Consider the following 13,982-nt stretch of genomic DNA (forward strand, 5'->3'; position numbering starts at 1 on the left):
AGCCTTTAAAAGCAATGAAGAAGATGTCTGAGGGGGACAAGGCAGGGAAGTTTACAGCCCAGAGTCAGGAGAGGTCAGCAAGAGCAGGATGAGGATTGGCATCATTGCCCTGACAAATCCAGAGTCATGGGGTGATGCTGTGGGGTCACTGCTGTGCCATGGTGTGACCCCACATTGATTTACACTGCTTGTCTGGGGGGCTGTGTCTGTGCCATCACCTGTTTGTGTACTCATGGTGCATGTTTTGTGTTTCTTTCCCCCTCTCCAGGATGAGCTTGACCTCACAGACAAGCACAGAGAGGCCATGTTTGCGCTGCCGGCGGAGAAGAAGTGGCAGATCTACTGCAGCAAGAAAAAGGTAAGAGATTTCATGGGTGCTGAGCCTCTTCCCTCTCATGCAGGATGGGGGGAAGGACACAGCTCTCTTGGGATGCCAGGTGATCTTTGGGGTGTCACAGAAATGGGCCTGTGTGACCGTGTTCACAGGGGTCCGAGGATGAGGGAAGAGATGAGGATCTGACTCCATGTTTCAGAAGGCTTGATTTATTATTTTATGATATATATTATATTAAAACTATACTAAAAGAATAGAAGAAAGGATTTCATCAGAAGGCTGGCTAAGAATAGAAAAAGAAGGAATGAATAACAAAGGCTTGTGGCTGGGACAGAGTCTGAGCCAGCTGACTGTGATTGGCCATTAATTAGAAACAACCACATGAGACCAATCCCAGATGCACCTGTTGCATTCCACATCAGCAGAAAACCATTGGTTACATTTTGTCCCTGAGGCCTCTCAGCTTCTCAGGAGGAAAAATCCTAAGGAAAGGCTTTTTCATAAAAGATGTCTGTGACAGGCCTGTTCCTGGGGTGATCCTGGGAAAAGAGAATCTTTGGTCCCCAGCCCATTCAGGCTGGAGAGAGTGTCCCCACAACCCACATGGGTGTCCCCACAACACCATGCTCATCCCTGCCAGCACATCAGGGCCATGTGGAATTCTGTGGGCACTGAGGTTGGCCTTGCAGGGGTGAGGGGCTGCTCACCATCTCCTCAGAGCCCCTCCCAGGACCTAAAGGGGGCTTATGAAACAGATGAGGACAAACCTTATAATAGGGGCTGTTGCAGTAGGACAAGGGGTAATGGTTTTAAACTGCAGGTTTATTTAGGTTTGATTAAAGGAAGAAGGTTTTTACAGTGAGGGTGTTGAAACACTGGCACAGGTTGCCCAGAGAAGCTGTGGATGCCCCATCCCTGGGAGTGTTTCAGGCCAGGTTGGGTGGGGTTTGGAGCCACATGGTCTGGTAGCAGGCGTCCCTGCATTGGAACCAGCTGATCTTTAAGGTTCCTGCCAACACAAACCATTCTGGGGTTCTGTGATTCCATTGCCAAATTTGCCACAGTGCCCCTCACCTGGCTGCAGGGGGTGGCTGGGCAGTCACTGCCCTGCTCACAGGGTGCTCACTGCTGTAAATTCTCTTTTCTCCTGCTGTAGCAATGGCACCAGATTTTCCATCCACATTTTAGGCCAAGAGCAGGCTTACCTTGCTCATGTAGGATTAAGTTTTAAGCCTCTCATAAATACCCCTGAAATCCCTGTATTATTGTTAGACAGAGGCCTGCCATGCCCCAGATTTAAATGGGAGGGGAGAAGGGATGTGAACAAATTACAGGCACTGCTCTGGATCAACAGGAGAATGGGCAGGGGATGCTGCTCCTCACTCCCTGGTGGATAAGCAGAGCCTGGCCATGGTGTGTCTGGATAATGGGAGAGTTAAATCAAGCAAAGCCATGTAATTATTATTGTGAGTGCAGATTACATGCTATCTAATCTCCTGAGGAAGGGTTTAGATGGAGCTGATGGTGGCTCTTTCCCTTTCCAGACCCTCCTTGCTCTCATGGGTTTTTAAAGGCTGAGCTATGAAACTCCTTGCTCATGGGGGGAAGGAGCCACAGAAGTGTCTGGGGCATCATCCTCTGAGGATCCATCTGAGCCTGGATCCTGGCTGCTGCTCTCCTCTGGTCCTCATTCCTCTGGCTGTTCCAGCCATTCCTTCCCTGCTTGTGATGCCATAAATACACATATAAATATATTTATACATATACATATATTTATACATATACATCTAAATATAAATATATTTATAACTATAAATGTAAATGTATGTGCACACCTGTATGTATAAGTAAATCCAGAGAGAGAGGAAGTTGTGGATGCCTCATCCCTGGAAATTTGAAATTTGAAATTAAATTTCAATTTTAAAATTTAAAATTAAATTTTAAAGTGAGCTGCAGGGCACATGTGCCACTGCTTGCTCTGATGGAGACAAATACTTTTTAATTAAAAATGAGTGAGACCATATCAATGAAGACTCCAGCCATGGAGGAAATCAGGACTGACATGGGCTGGAGAGCACAGCAGGCTCTAGGCTGTCCTGCCCTGTGTGGTGATGGCTGGTGATGAGCAGCAGAAACACTGGTGGATATCCTGGCAGCTCATGGTGAATCTCACGTGTGCTCCTGTGCATTTATGAGGCCAGATCACCTACATGGCAGCCTGGCATGGAGGAGAGGGGCTGCACTCCTCCAGCAGTGTCTGCTTTTTGGGCAGGGCAGCAGGGCTGGGCAGGGGACAGTGGTCCTGCCTCCCTGGAGTGGCAGTGGTTTGGGAAGTGCAGGGTGTGCACAAAGCCTGTGTTTGACAACAAGATGTTGCTTGAGATGCTTGCAACACCCAGTTTTACCTGGTGGGTCCCAGGGGGCTGGAAAAGGTGGACATCAGTGTCAGGCAGCTGCCTGATTACCATCAACCCAGAATTCTCCTCTGAGCAGTTTCTGCTCTTTACTCTGCTGCCAATTTTGGCTGGAGCTTCTGCTGTGCTGTTGGTGTCATCCACCACACTCAGCTCTGCAGAGCACATCCCTGATGTTGCTGTTTTATGTATTCCTATGACAGGCAAGATTTCATAAAAGGGAACCAAAAGTGAGACATTTTTTTGCTGGGTTGTCCTGGAAAGAGACCTGACAGCCTTGGCAGCACCTGTTGAGAGGAAATAGGGGAAATCCAGCTGTCCCCCAGGCACGTTTCTTTCCCTGGAATATTTCCCCCTGGCCTGCAGCCCTGGTTTCATCCTGGTTTCTCTGCCCTGCTAGCAGCTGGTTTTATCCCAGCCCACAGGACTGGCTTGGCAGGGTGGAGGCTTTGTCCTCCCTGATTCTCCATCCGTGGAGGGAGTGGGTTTGATCCCATCCTTGGGGGTTGCACTGCACGAGCTCCTCGTGGTCCCAGCCCTCCTGCATCACCCTGTGTCACTCAGGGGACAGGCAGAGGGACAAAAAGCATCTCGGGGTGGGGCTGCCCACTCCTGCCAGCAGCAGCCTGAGGAGGAGCTGAACTCTGCTCTGAACCCAGCAGCCCTGCAGTGCTGGGGTCAGGAGACAGATTTATAGATTATTCTCTGAAGTTGTCAGCCCCTCTATGGCTGGGATAAAGCAGGGAAATGCAAAGGCAGAGATGCATTGCCAGTGGGATGAAATCTGCTTTTAGAAGTGGTATTTCTGGACCATGACTCGTTTCATGGCTCATCCCAAAATATTTCACTCCCTGCTGGCCCCGCTCTCCAGGAGAGGATATTGCTAGGAAGTGCAGGGAGGAAGCAGGAGGGTTTCCAGATTTGCTGTTTCTTTGGCTGTGGGTTTGCCTCCGTGCAAGGGTGGGACTCAGGATGGCCTTTTTCCAGAGGGAGTTAATGATTAACCCTTGGTGCTTAGTCTGCAGGACCTGTTTAATCACAGGAGATTTGGCTCCTGACAGCTCATGCAGGTCATGCCAAGCTGTTAAAGCAGCTCAAAGGGTGGCTTTTATGAGCCTCAAAATATAGGTGGGTACAGGGTGTTGGAAGCTCAGAATAAATAACCAGGTGAGAGGGATGGGTAGTGAAAAACAGCTGATGTCAATGCAGGGTCTGGTTCTGCCTCTCTCCCTCTGGGTCCAGCTGAGCATTTCCAAAGCTGGAGTAGAGGAAAAATGACCTGCAGGGATGCCAAGGGATGCTGAGCTCTGTAAGCTTGTGTTGAGAACCCAGTGGCATCACCAGCCCTGGGTGCATTGCTCTGAGCAGTGTGAAGCAAAGCTTGTATCTAAAATTTCCTCAGAGGTCAGATAAAAACCTTTTGCACTAGGAAGAGGCAGCAGTGGTGATTTTTCAGGGGAAATCTGTAATAAATGAGTGATGTCTCTCCAGTTATCCTCTATTTCCCAGGCAGACAGCCTCTTTCCCCTCCAACTGCTCCTTCCACCCACTCCCTCCAGAGAGCTTTGCTTCCCAGCTCCTTCTTCCACTTGTCCTGCTCAGCCCTGCAGCTCTTTTTTGGGGCTTGCCTCCCATTTCCTTCATTTAAAAAAACATCAACCCCCCCATATTTTTCTGCTGCAGTAGCCAGAACTAAGAGCAAAAGCTGACAAAGATGGCATGCAGGGGAGGGGAGGATAAAACAGCTGGGCATTTTGCCATGCTCCAGGGTCACCTGGGATGGATGAGAAGGATTTCATGACCTCTGAACATGCAGATAGACCTGCTGTTATTGCAGCAGCAGGTTGAAATACCATCTCAGGTGTCATTTGCTCAGGCTGACAGAGAGAAACTGCCTGTTTGCATGGCTGGGGATGTTTTTCACTGGGAAATGTTTATAGTTTTTATCTTTCAAGGTAATTCCCCTTTTAGTTCCAATCACAACACACTTTTGTTTAAGCAAGGTTTTTCTCCCTCACCAGCCAAAAAATGCATCTGTTAGCAATCTTTTTTGGATTTTGAAGCAGAGCTTTTCAAACAATGAACCAGCTGACTACCAAAGGCATCTGGTCATGCTATATTTGCTTATGGGGAGCATAATTTTTAAACCCTGGGAAAAGTGTACAGGGGCACGTGTGTGTGTTTGTGGAGGAGAGGGCATAGCAAGTGTTAGCATATGGAAAAACCAGAGCAGGCTGGGCTGGGCTGGTTCAGACCCTGAGATCCCAGCTTGGGGAGAGTCTGATGAAATTCCAGCCCTTTGCAGCACAGCTCCATGGGGAAGCAGCTTTGGTGCTGTTCCAGGGATACCTGGAGGGATGGGGGAGCCTTGGGGGGCTGTGGTGGGTCCACATCTCCACCAGCACATTCCTGGCAAAGGCTGGGCCATGTTGGTGGAGCTGGGCTGGATTTAAACATCTCATAGAGGCTGCTTGGCTTTAAAACCCGTCCCTGCCACAGCCTGGTTCCTCTCTGACCTTGGAAACAGCATCCAGGTGGATCATCCAGAGCAGTCAGTGAGCTGCCACTGCTGCCAGCTTTCCCTTGCCCTGCTGTTGTGGAGCAGCAAGGAGGGGTGGGGAGCACTGTGCAAAATAAAAGTTATGTCAGGACAATGTGTAAAAATGAAGGGGGTGTTTCTGTTTTTGCAGCTGGTGCCAGTTGAAGAGGGTTTTTTTTTTTAATCCTTTCCTGAGGAGCTCTCCTAGGGCAGACCAGCCTTGCAGGTGGTGCCAGGAGGGAGGTGAACCCCCAAAATCATAGAATTGTTAAGGTTGGAAAGACCTCTGAGGTCACTGAATCCAGCCCTTAACCCAGTGCTGCTGTGTTCACCCTTAAACCATGGCCCCAAGTGCCACATCCCTACTTTTCTGAGCACTTCAGGGATGTGATTCCACCACTCCCTGGGCAGCCTGTTCCAGTGCCTGACCACATTTTTAATGAAGAAATTATTGCAGACATCCAATCCAAGCCTCCCCTGGCACAACCTGAGGCCATCTCCTTTTGTCCTGTCACTTTCTACCTTGGAGAAAAGCCACTGGTGTTGTGACTGAGGGGCTTGCATGGAGCTGGCTGCTGTGAGCCAGCCCTTTCTTTCCTTCCAGCCCTGCAGGGTGTAGCTTGGTGTGTTGGACATCAGCTGGGTGGGGAGCTCAGCCAGCCACCAGCAGTTATCCCAAAGCAGCTCCAGTTATCCCAGAGCACCACCATGGTGGGGAAGCAGGCTGCTGGCTCAGGTGTGACATCACCTGCAGGCTGAGGAGCTGTGAGGTGCTGCCAGAAGCTTCTTGAGGAAGCAAAGCAGGTGTGACAAAGCTCTGAGGAGCATCTCAGGCGTGTTTCTCCCCACCACCATGGGGACATGCTGGGGGGCTGCACTGCTCCCAGCAGCTGCATTCCTGCAGCTCAGAGCAGCAGGAGCTTCTGGGGAGGCTCCTTCAGGTGCAAACAGGTTGAGAGCAGCCTTGAAATTGCTTTGAGCCACCACTGGCTGAGCCCCCACCTCCTGTGCCCAGTGGCCATTGGGAAGAGAAGGAATTCTGGCAGTGGGAGCTGCTGACACTCCAAGGGGGAGGCACAAGGGCTGTGGAAGTGTCAGGCTCAAAACCAAGACATGACAGGGCTGGGGAGTGTGAAATCCCCCTGGGAAGAGCAAAGGGATGGCTGGAGCTGCCAGATTGGTGACCCTCACTTGGGAAAGCTCCTGCTAATGGCTGGGCACTGCTTTCCCTGCAGTGCTGAGGAGGGGATGGAGCTCATTTGTGGGGTTCACATCACAGCAGCCCCTGTCACCCTGGAACAGAGCAGCCTCCATCAGCCCCTTGCACAGGGCTCAGGACAGCAGAGGCTGTGACATGAGAGGGTGACCTGGTGACACCAGGGCTGCAGCTGATGGGATTTGTGGTTTTGCCAGGTCCCTGGAAAGAAGAAACAGGTGAGGGGCTCAGGTGGAACAAAGCAGGGGATGCAGCAAGGGCTGCCCTTGTCTGTGGAGCTTTGGCATGTCTCAGTTTTTGCAGCTGAGCACACGTGGGCCTGGAGGACAGTGAGGGATGTTGATGTGCAATTAAAGCCATCAGTGTCTCTGAGAGAGCAGCTCAGTCTGGGTTGCAGCAGGGTTCAGAGCAGCTCTCACTCCTTTGCTGCTTGAGAGCACACACAGCAGCCCCAGCCCAGGGAAGAAGGCTCTGGGAGATGTTCAGTGCTGCAGTGGAACATCCTGGAGACACTCACATTTGAGGGAGGTGCTCAGCTCTGTGTCTGGGCATCCCTCCCTGCAGGCAGGCTGCAAAACCCACATCCCCAAAACCCACCCTTCGTGCTGGGAGAGCATTTTTCACACTCACCCTTTCAAACCCTGATGCTGGAGAGGTTCCTCCCTCCCCCTGGCGCTGAGCAGAGCCTTGTGACTCACTTCCCTCCGGGCTGTGCCTTTGTCAGGAGATTTCTTTACCACCAGGAGCACACCAAAGGACACTTCCCAGTGTGCTGTAGACCATTAGCCCCAGTAATTACCACTGAGCAACGTCCTGCAGGGAGCTGAGGGGAGGGAAGCCCCTGCCCTGATCTTTGCCTGCTTTATTGTGCAGTCCCCCTTTGACTGGGAAGCTGCTTTCTGAGGAGCCTGCCCAGCTGCTTGTCGGAATTAATGAGGTTCTGCTGCACTTAATTGAGAGCACTCTCTAAATTGGGGGTTTCAGGGAGGAAATGCAAGAGCCCGGGGGAGCCCAGCAAAGGGAAATATTTATAATGCTGCACGTTAATTATAAATGAGCAGTTTAGCCAATTTTGTTGTTCAGCCTCCCCTCCACCCCCCTGGAGACCTTTATTTGCTCCAGTGCTTCTTTTCAACCCTAAATGAGCAGCAGGTCCTCATCCCTGGCTGCCTCACAGGTGTTCACAGCACAGGGCAGGTCCTGGGCTGTGGGGTGAGCCAGCCCTGCTGCTTTCCCTCCCCATTCCTCAGCAGGGATCTCACTCCCTGCCCAGATGTGCTGGGCACATCTGGACACCTCTGGCTGCTGTGCCATGCTGGGGGCCTTGCCACCTTTCCTGGTTGGTGTTTCTGGTGGGACAGAGATGCTCCTTATAAGAGAGACAATGGGAAGGAGCTTCTCTGACACCTCCAGGAGGTGACAGGACCATGCTCAAGGCACCTGTGAGTGTCCCAGCTCTGCTGTCCCCTGGAGTCCATTTGCATGCTGGACTCTGAAGTGGGGCAGGAAAGCTGGGAAAATCAGAATTCCCACAAGCTTTGTGCAGAGCCCTGGCAGGGCACTGAGAGGGTTGGCACGAGTGCCCAGGGCTCAGTGAGGAGCTGGAAGTCCCCATGGCCATGTCAGACAGAATTGACACCCAGCAGACAGATGGCCTGAGCCTCAGCCCAGCTGCTGGGCACCTCTGAGGGACTGTGGGGTCAGGAAAAAGTGTTAAAGCAAAGGGCAGAGGTTCCCAGGCCTCTTGCTGCTCCCACACTTGTGTTGTCCCTGCCTTGGAACCAGGCACAGCCAAAGGAAGGGTCAGGGCTGGAGGCACAGGCTGTTCTGCCCAGGGGCAAAGTGAGTCTCATCCAAATCACCTGTCCTTCACTCTGCTTGTCCTCATCTTGGCTGCAGCTGGGGAACTTTGGGTGCACAGAAGTTTTCCACATCAGCCTCTTGAGGCACAGTGAATATTTGGGGCTTGTCCAGCTCCCCCCATCACAGGTGTTTGTGGTGTGGGATGAGGTTTACAAACAGCTCTGAAAGTTAGGGAAGGGGCAAAGCCATACAGCCAGTCAGGCTGTGATCAGAAGATGGTTACTGATGGAAGATGTTTGGGATCTGTGCAGAATTTGTTGACTCCAGCCTAGAGCTGTGCAGCATTTCTGCTGTGAAATCATCTTCTTCTTTTAATATATATGTCTTTAAAAAAATAAAGTGAGGGAAAAGGTTAATTATGAAGTATTCCCTCAAGTTCTGCCTGCTTGCTCCATGCAGCCCCTGGGAATGTGCAGCATTACCTGAGCTGGGCTCAGAGGTAACTGAGGGATTTTAATCCTTCAATCCTGTCCTACAAGAACAAGGTAGCACCTGAAAACCCCTCTTGAGCCCTGACAGATGCAGGGCATCGTGGACCAGGATGGCAGATGAGGCTCTGCATCACTCAGTGTCACAGACCATGGGCCCAGGGGTGGCATCCTTTAAGAGGTGACATTGCCAGATGCATGTTCCCTCCCAGTGCCTTAGGAAGCCCCCAGAGGAGCTGTTGTGCCTGGAGTCTCTCTTAGGCTGTTGATATATTGATAAGTCATGGTTCTGCTCCAGGAGTGCAGCCTAGATCATGTCACATTTAAACATTCTTCATTGCTTGTAAACATTTTCCCCCTGAGCATATTCAAGGCTGTGCAGCCAAAGCTTCAAGGGCACTGTGGAGTTGAAATGAGAGATTTGGATGTAAAATTTCAGTCTGGTTTCCCTGAAGCTGATAATCACAAGACTGATGCAGTATCAGTGGGGCAGTGTTTGGTCACAGGCAGGTGGTGTAATTGTATTTATGGCAGTTCAATAAATCAGGTAATGTTTGCATAGATGGAGTCAGGGGGAAGCTCAGAATATAGAAAGTCACACTTTTATGTTCATATAAAGCAATGCAAGAGCTCAGGGGTGCTTCAGAAATCGTTGGTCATGAAGGGCAGGGAATGTTAATACTAATTTTTTTACTAATCTGGCTTTGTCTCACTTTTTTTATCCCCTACCCAGGACCAGGAAGAAAATAAAGGAGCCACCAGCTGGCCAGAGTTCTACATTGATCAGCTGAATTCCATGGCTGCTGTGAGTATCCCCTGGTGACTCTGAACCCCCTGTGGGGCAGCAGCAGGGTGGGGACAGTGCCAGCACTGTGCCTGAGAGGGTGGCAGTGTCACCTCTTAGACCAACAGCTGCACAACGGAGATGCTCCTGCAGCACCTGGGGTGTTCTGTGCAGCCACTGAACCATGGGTGGGCTTTGGGTGGCACTGTCACCTGTAACAGGTACAGCTGCACAATGGAGATGCTCCTGCAGCACCTGGGGTGTTCTGTGCAGCCACAGAACCATGGGTGGGCTTTGGGTGGCAGTGTCACCTGTGACAGGTACAGCTGCACAATGGAGATGCTCCTGCAGCACCTGGGGGGTTCTGTGCAGCCACTGAACCATGGGTGGGCTTTGGGTGGGAAGGGACCTTGAAGGACATCCAGCTCCAACCCCCTTCCACCAGGAAGAGGCCAGGTAGCTCCAAGCCCCATGCAGCCTGGCCTTGAGCACTGCCAGAGGGATGAGCAGGGGCTGTGAGCCAGCAGGGAGTGTGCTGCTTCCCTCTGGGAAGGCAGGAACACCCAGTGCTGGCCATGGGCTGCCAGCCAGGCAGGGCCCTGAGCCTGAGCAGAGCTTGTGATCAAAGCCTGCCAGATGCCTGCAGGGTGGCTTTGATCTCCCTGACGTGCTGCTGAAGAGGAGCTGGGTTAAATGGAGGGGTCAGCACAGCTCCTCGTATCTGCTGGGACCCTTTCTGCCTTGGATCAGCCTCAGCCAGGGCTGGCAGGGCTCACCCTGACACCTCTGGGGCCCAGCACTGCTGGATGCTGCAGGAGCCACTCAGGGAGCTGCTTTAGCTGTAGCTGTGCCTCATGCATGCCCAGGGAGCAGGCAGCCCTGGTGCAGGAGTCAAATCCCAGCCCCAGCCCCAGCTGGAGAGCAAAACCCAGTGTGGGAGATGCATCCTGTGCACACAGCCTCTGTCCCCAGCTGAGATGGACACTGCTGGGTTGCACTGGGAGACTTGGAGTGTCAAGGCTGGCTGTTCACCATCCCCATGGCCTACTCTGGATGATCTCCAATAGCCTAATGCTTTTTTTGGATGTCTTTTTTTACATTGTGGTGCCCAAAACTGCCCCCAGGACTCCAGCTGAGCTCACACCAGTGCAGAGCAGAGCAGGAATTGTGTGGGGGCTTGGAGGCAGTGCCTTCACCCCTCTGTCCCCATCCAGGCTGTCTCCTTGCAGAGCATGGAGTGGTTTTCCTCACTGCTCTTTTTCCCAAGTTCTGGGATTGCCATAAGGATTCCAGACTTCCAGGGTGGGTTTAGGATCCCCATGGCTCAGCACAGTGGGTGGTGGGCACTGGCACTGCCACTCCTTGGGCACACAGGGACATTCCCCTTCTGATCTCTGCCTTCCTCCTTGCACAGAGAAAATCCCTGATCGCCTTGGAAAAAGAAGATGAGGAGGAGAGAAATAAAACAATTGAAAGTTTGAAGACTGCACTGCGGACAAAACCAATGAGGCAATTCCCTTTCCCTTCCCTTTTCCTTCCCTTTCCCTTTTCCTTCCCTTTCTCTTTTCCTTCCCTTTCCCCTTTCCTTTCCCCTTCCCCTTCCCCCTCCTTTTCCCTTTTCCCTTTTCCCTTTTCCCTTTTCCCTTCCCTTCCCTTCCCTTCCCTTCCTTTCCCTTCCCTGTTTGTGGCTTTGGATTTGAGTTCTCTGCCAGAGCAGGGGGTTAAATAGGAATATAAATGGGAGCTGTACAGGGTGAGGGAGGTGAGGACTCTGAGGCACTAACTGCCTTTTTTTGGTTTCACCAACTGCTTTTTTTTTTGTGTCGTATTTTGTCATTTTATTCCTTTTTCTTGGTCCTTTAGTGACCAAGAGCCACCAAGACCTCCCTGTTTATTCAGGCAAATCAGACAACCTTTTTATTTTTCCAAATTTTCCTTTGTACTGAACAGAATGTAAAAATTCCTTGAAGATTGATTTTTTTTTCCCAAGAAAACAAGAATTTTTATTGGTCAGCTAGGACTTTTGTTTCAGCTTCAACTCCTCTTGCACTTTATAAGGGAATAAAGTCACATGAATCTTCAGGCTTTTATGAAATGGAAAAGAATTTTTGATGGGAGGATAAATGAAGGCTGGGATGCTTTCTGAATGTCTGCAGCTTTTCCTAATTTCATTTTCTCTGGAGTCTGCATGCACACTTTTGCAACACCTAAGGTGCCTCAGGTTGACATCTTCTGATGGGTATATGTTCCATTGGGAAGTGTCTGACCTGTTTTGGTTATGGAAGAAACAAATTTACTGTTGTTTGCAACAAATCTTTCTCACTCCCACCTGTGGTTAATGGTAAGAAATTCCCAAGGTCCAGGGTGAGCACCTGATTTCTGTGACACCTGGACCTTGTGGGTGCTGGCCCCTGCAGTGAGCAGGGCTGCTGGCCAGCCAGGGAACTTTATAAAACCCTTAAAAGTGGGATTTGAGTGTTTTTTGAGGGATGCAGCAGGCTCTGTAGAAAATTTTACCTGTTGGACCTACTTCTGCACCCAGGGAAGTGAACACCAACTTTTCTATTGACTTTGGCTGGAAGAAGAGCAAGCTTTGAAGCAGAGAAAGCAGTTTTCCCCAAGCCTGCAATTACTCCTTTTGTTGCTGCCCATCAGCATGGCTTGTTTTGAATTAAAATCATCCCAGTGCTGGGATGTTCTTGGCTCCTTTGCCCTTCCAGCCTTTTGCCAAAGCAGAGGACACCCAGCCTGGGTGGCACTGGGCATGGGGGCCCTAAAATGCCTCAGCAGGGTGCAGTGCTGGGTCTGCCTGCTCTGGTGAACCTGCCTGGGCACTGCCCTGTGTTTGCTGTCTGCTCTCTGTTTAGTGGTGTTGTAAATCATCGTAAAAATCAGAAATCCCGTAAAACTGGGGAGCTGTGCCTGAGGGAGGAGAGGGGTGTGGATGGTGAGGCAGGAGAGGTGGCAGAAGGAGAAAGGCTGACACTGAGGTGTCTGCAGCTGATGAGGTGGTGACTTCAGGGCTTGGGATCTTCTTCCAGTTCAAAAATTGTCTCAAAACTCAGGTTGGTGTTTTTGCAGTGTGACTGCAAACTTCCAACCTCCATGCTGAGACTTGTGTTCGTGACTGGGTTAGCTGGTTCTCTTTGAAATATCCTCACTCTGAGGAACCTTGTGCATGTAGCAGAGGCAACCAGGCACCAATTAAATTGATTTCAACACCCCCATCCCTGTGTCTGGGCCACAGGAGGCCTTCAGGCTTTCTGATGAAAGTATATTCCATGAACAAGTATACAGGGAGGTTCTAGGTGTACATCAACAGACTGTGTGGGGGTAAAAGGCCAATTATAAATTAATAAATAATTAATATATAAATAAATTAATTAATAACTAATTAATTAATAATTTTAAAGTGAAAACCCCCCTTTTCTGGCAGGTTTGTGACCCGCTTCATCGACCTGGATGGCTTATCATGTATCCTCAACTTTCTCAAAAGCATGGACTATGAGACAGCAGAGTCTCGAATACATACCTCGCTCATTGGATGTATAAAAGCACTAATGAACAACTCCCTGGGCAGGGCCCACGTCCTGGCCCACCTGGAGAGCATCAATGTCATTGCTCAGAGTCTGAGCACAGAGAATATTAAGACAAAAGTGGCAGTGCTGGAAATCATGGGCGCCGTGTGCCTGGTTCCCGGGGGCCACAAGAAGGTACTGGAGGCCATGCTGCACTACCAGAAATATGCCAGTGAAAGGACTCGTTTTCAGGTAGGTGAGGGTGCTGGTTTTGGCTTGGTAATTTGAGATTTTTTACTAATTTTGAGATTTTTTTTTTTTTTTTTTTTGGTTAATGGATTAAAGAGGATGGCGGGTTTGGTGTCGGTTAATTATCGGTGTGTTTACTTCTTGTTGTGAGATAGGATTAGGAGAAAGGTAAAGCAGGTTTAAAACTTTAAAAGGGTATAAAGAAAATTTTATTAATAAATTAAAAGGAAATAAGGAAAGTAATTAAAAGGAAAAAAGGTAGTAGGAATTAAATTAAACTCTTCAGAGCACTTCACTCCACAGCCTTTTTTTTCTTATTGATAATGTAAAGAAACAAAACCTACAATTTCTAGTCTGTTTATTATTTCTAAAATAGGGTTTTTTTCTCAGTTTACTTAGGGAGAGAAGTTTGCAGTTTTTTTTTTTTTTTTTTGTTAATGTTATGGAGGTTTTTTAATAAGAGGGAGAAACCCAGTTCTTTTGTGGTTTCTAATTTCTTCACTGATAACAGCTCTTTGGGGAACCCTTTTATCGTGAAGTCCCTCCTGTCTTCTACAAGCTTTCTGACAGTTTGTTAATGGCTTATGTTGATTTATGGGGTATTTTTAAAGATGAGTTGTTTAAAGGTAAAAATTTT

At 49.9% G+C, this 13,982-nt stretch overlaps 1 protein-coding gene across 2 annotated transcripts in view; it reads left to right on the plus strand.

Moving 5' to 3' along the window:
- Positions 1-13,982, plus strand: part of DAAM1 (dishevelled associated activator of morphogenesis 1) — a 97,036-nt gene that overhangs the window by 54,376 nt on the left and 28,678 nt on the right. For both annotated transcript variants that reach the window (XM_071426204.1, XM_071426205.1), the window contains exons 4-7: positions 269-358; positions 9,528-9,599; positions 10,993-11,087; positions 13,015-13,348. In XM_071426204.1, the coding sequence (XP_071282305.1) occupies positions 269-358; positions 9,528-9,599; positions 10,993-11,087; positions 13,015-13,348 (591 nt within the window). The remainder of the gene's footprint in view (positions 1-268; positions 359-9,527; positions 9,600-10,992; positions 11,088-13,014; positions 13,349-13,982) is intronic.

This window comes from Agelaius tricolor, unplaced genomic scaffold (genome assembly GCF_023055355.1).
Source record: "Agelaius tricolor isolate 1412-34295 unplaced genomic scaffold, bAgeTri1.0.p SCAF_5, whole genome shotgun sequence".
Taxonomy (NCBI): Eukaryota; Metazoa; Chordata; class Aves; order Passeriformes; family Icteridae; genus Agelaius; species Agelaius tricolor.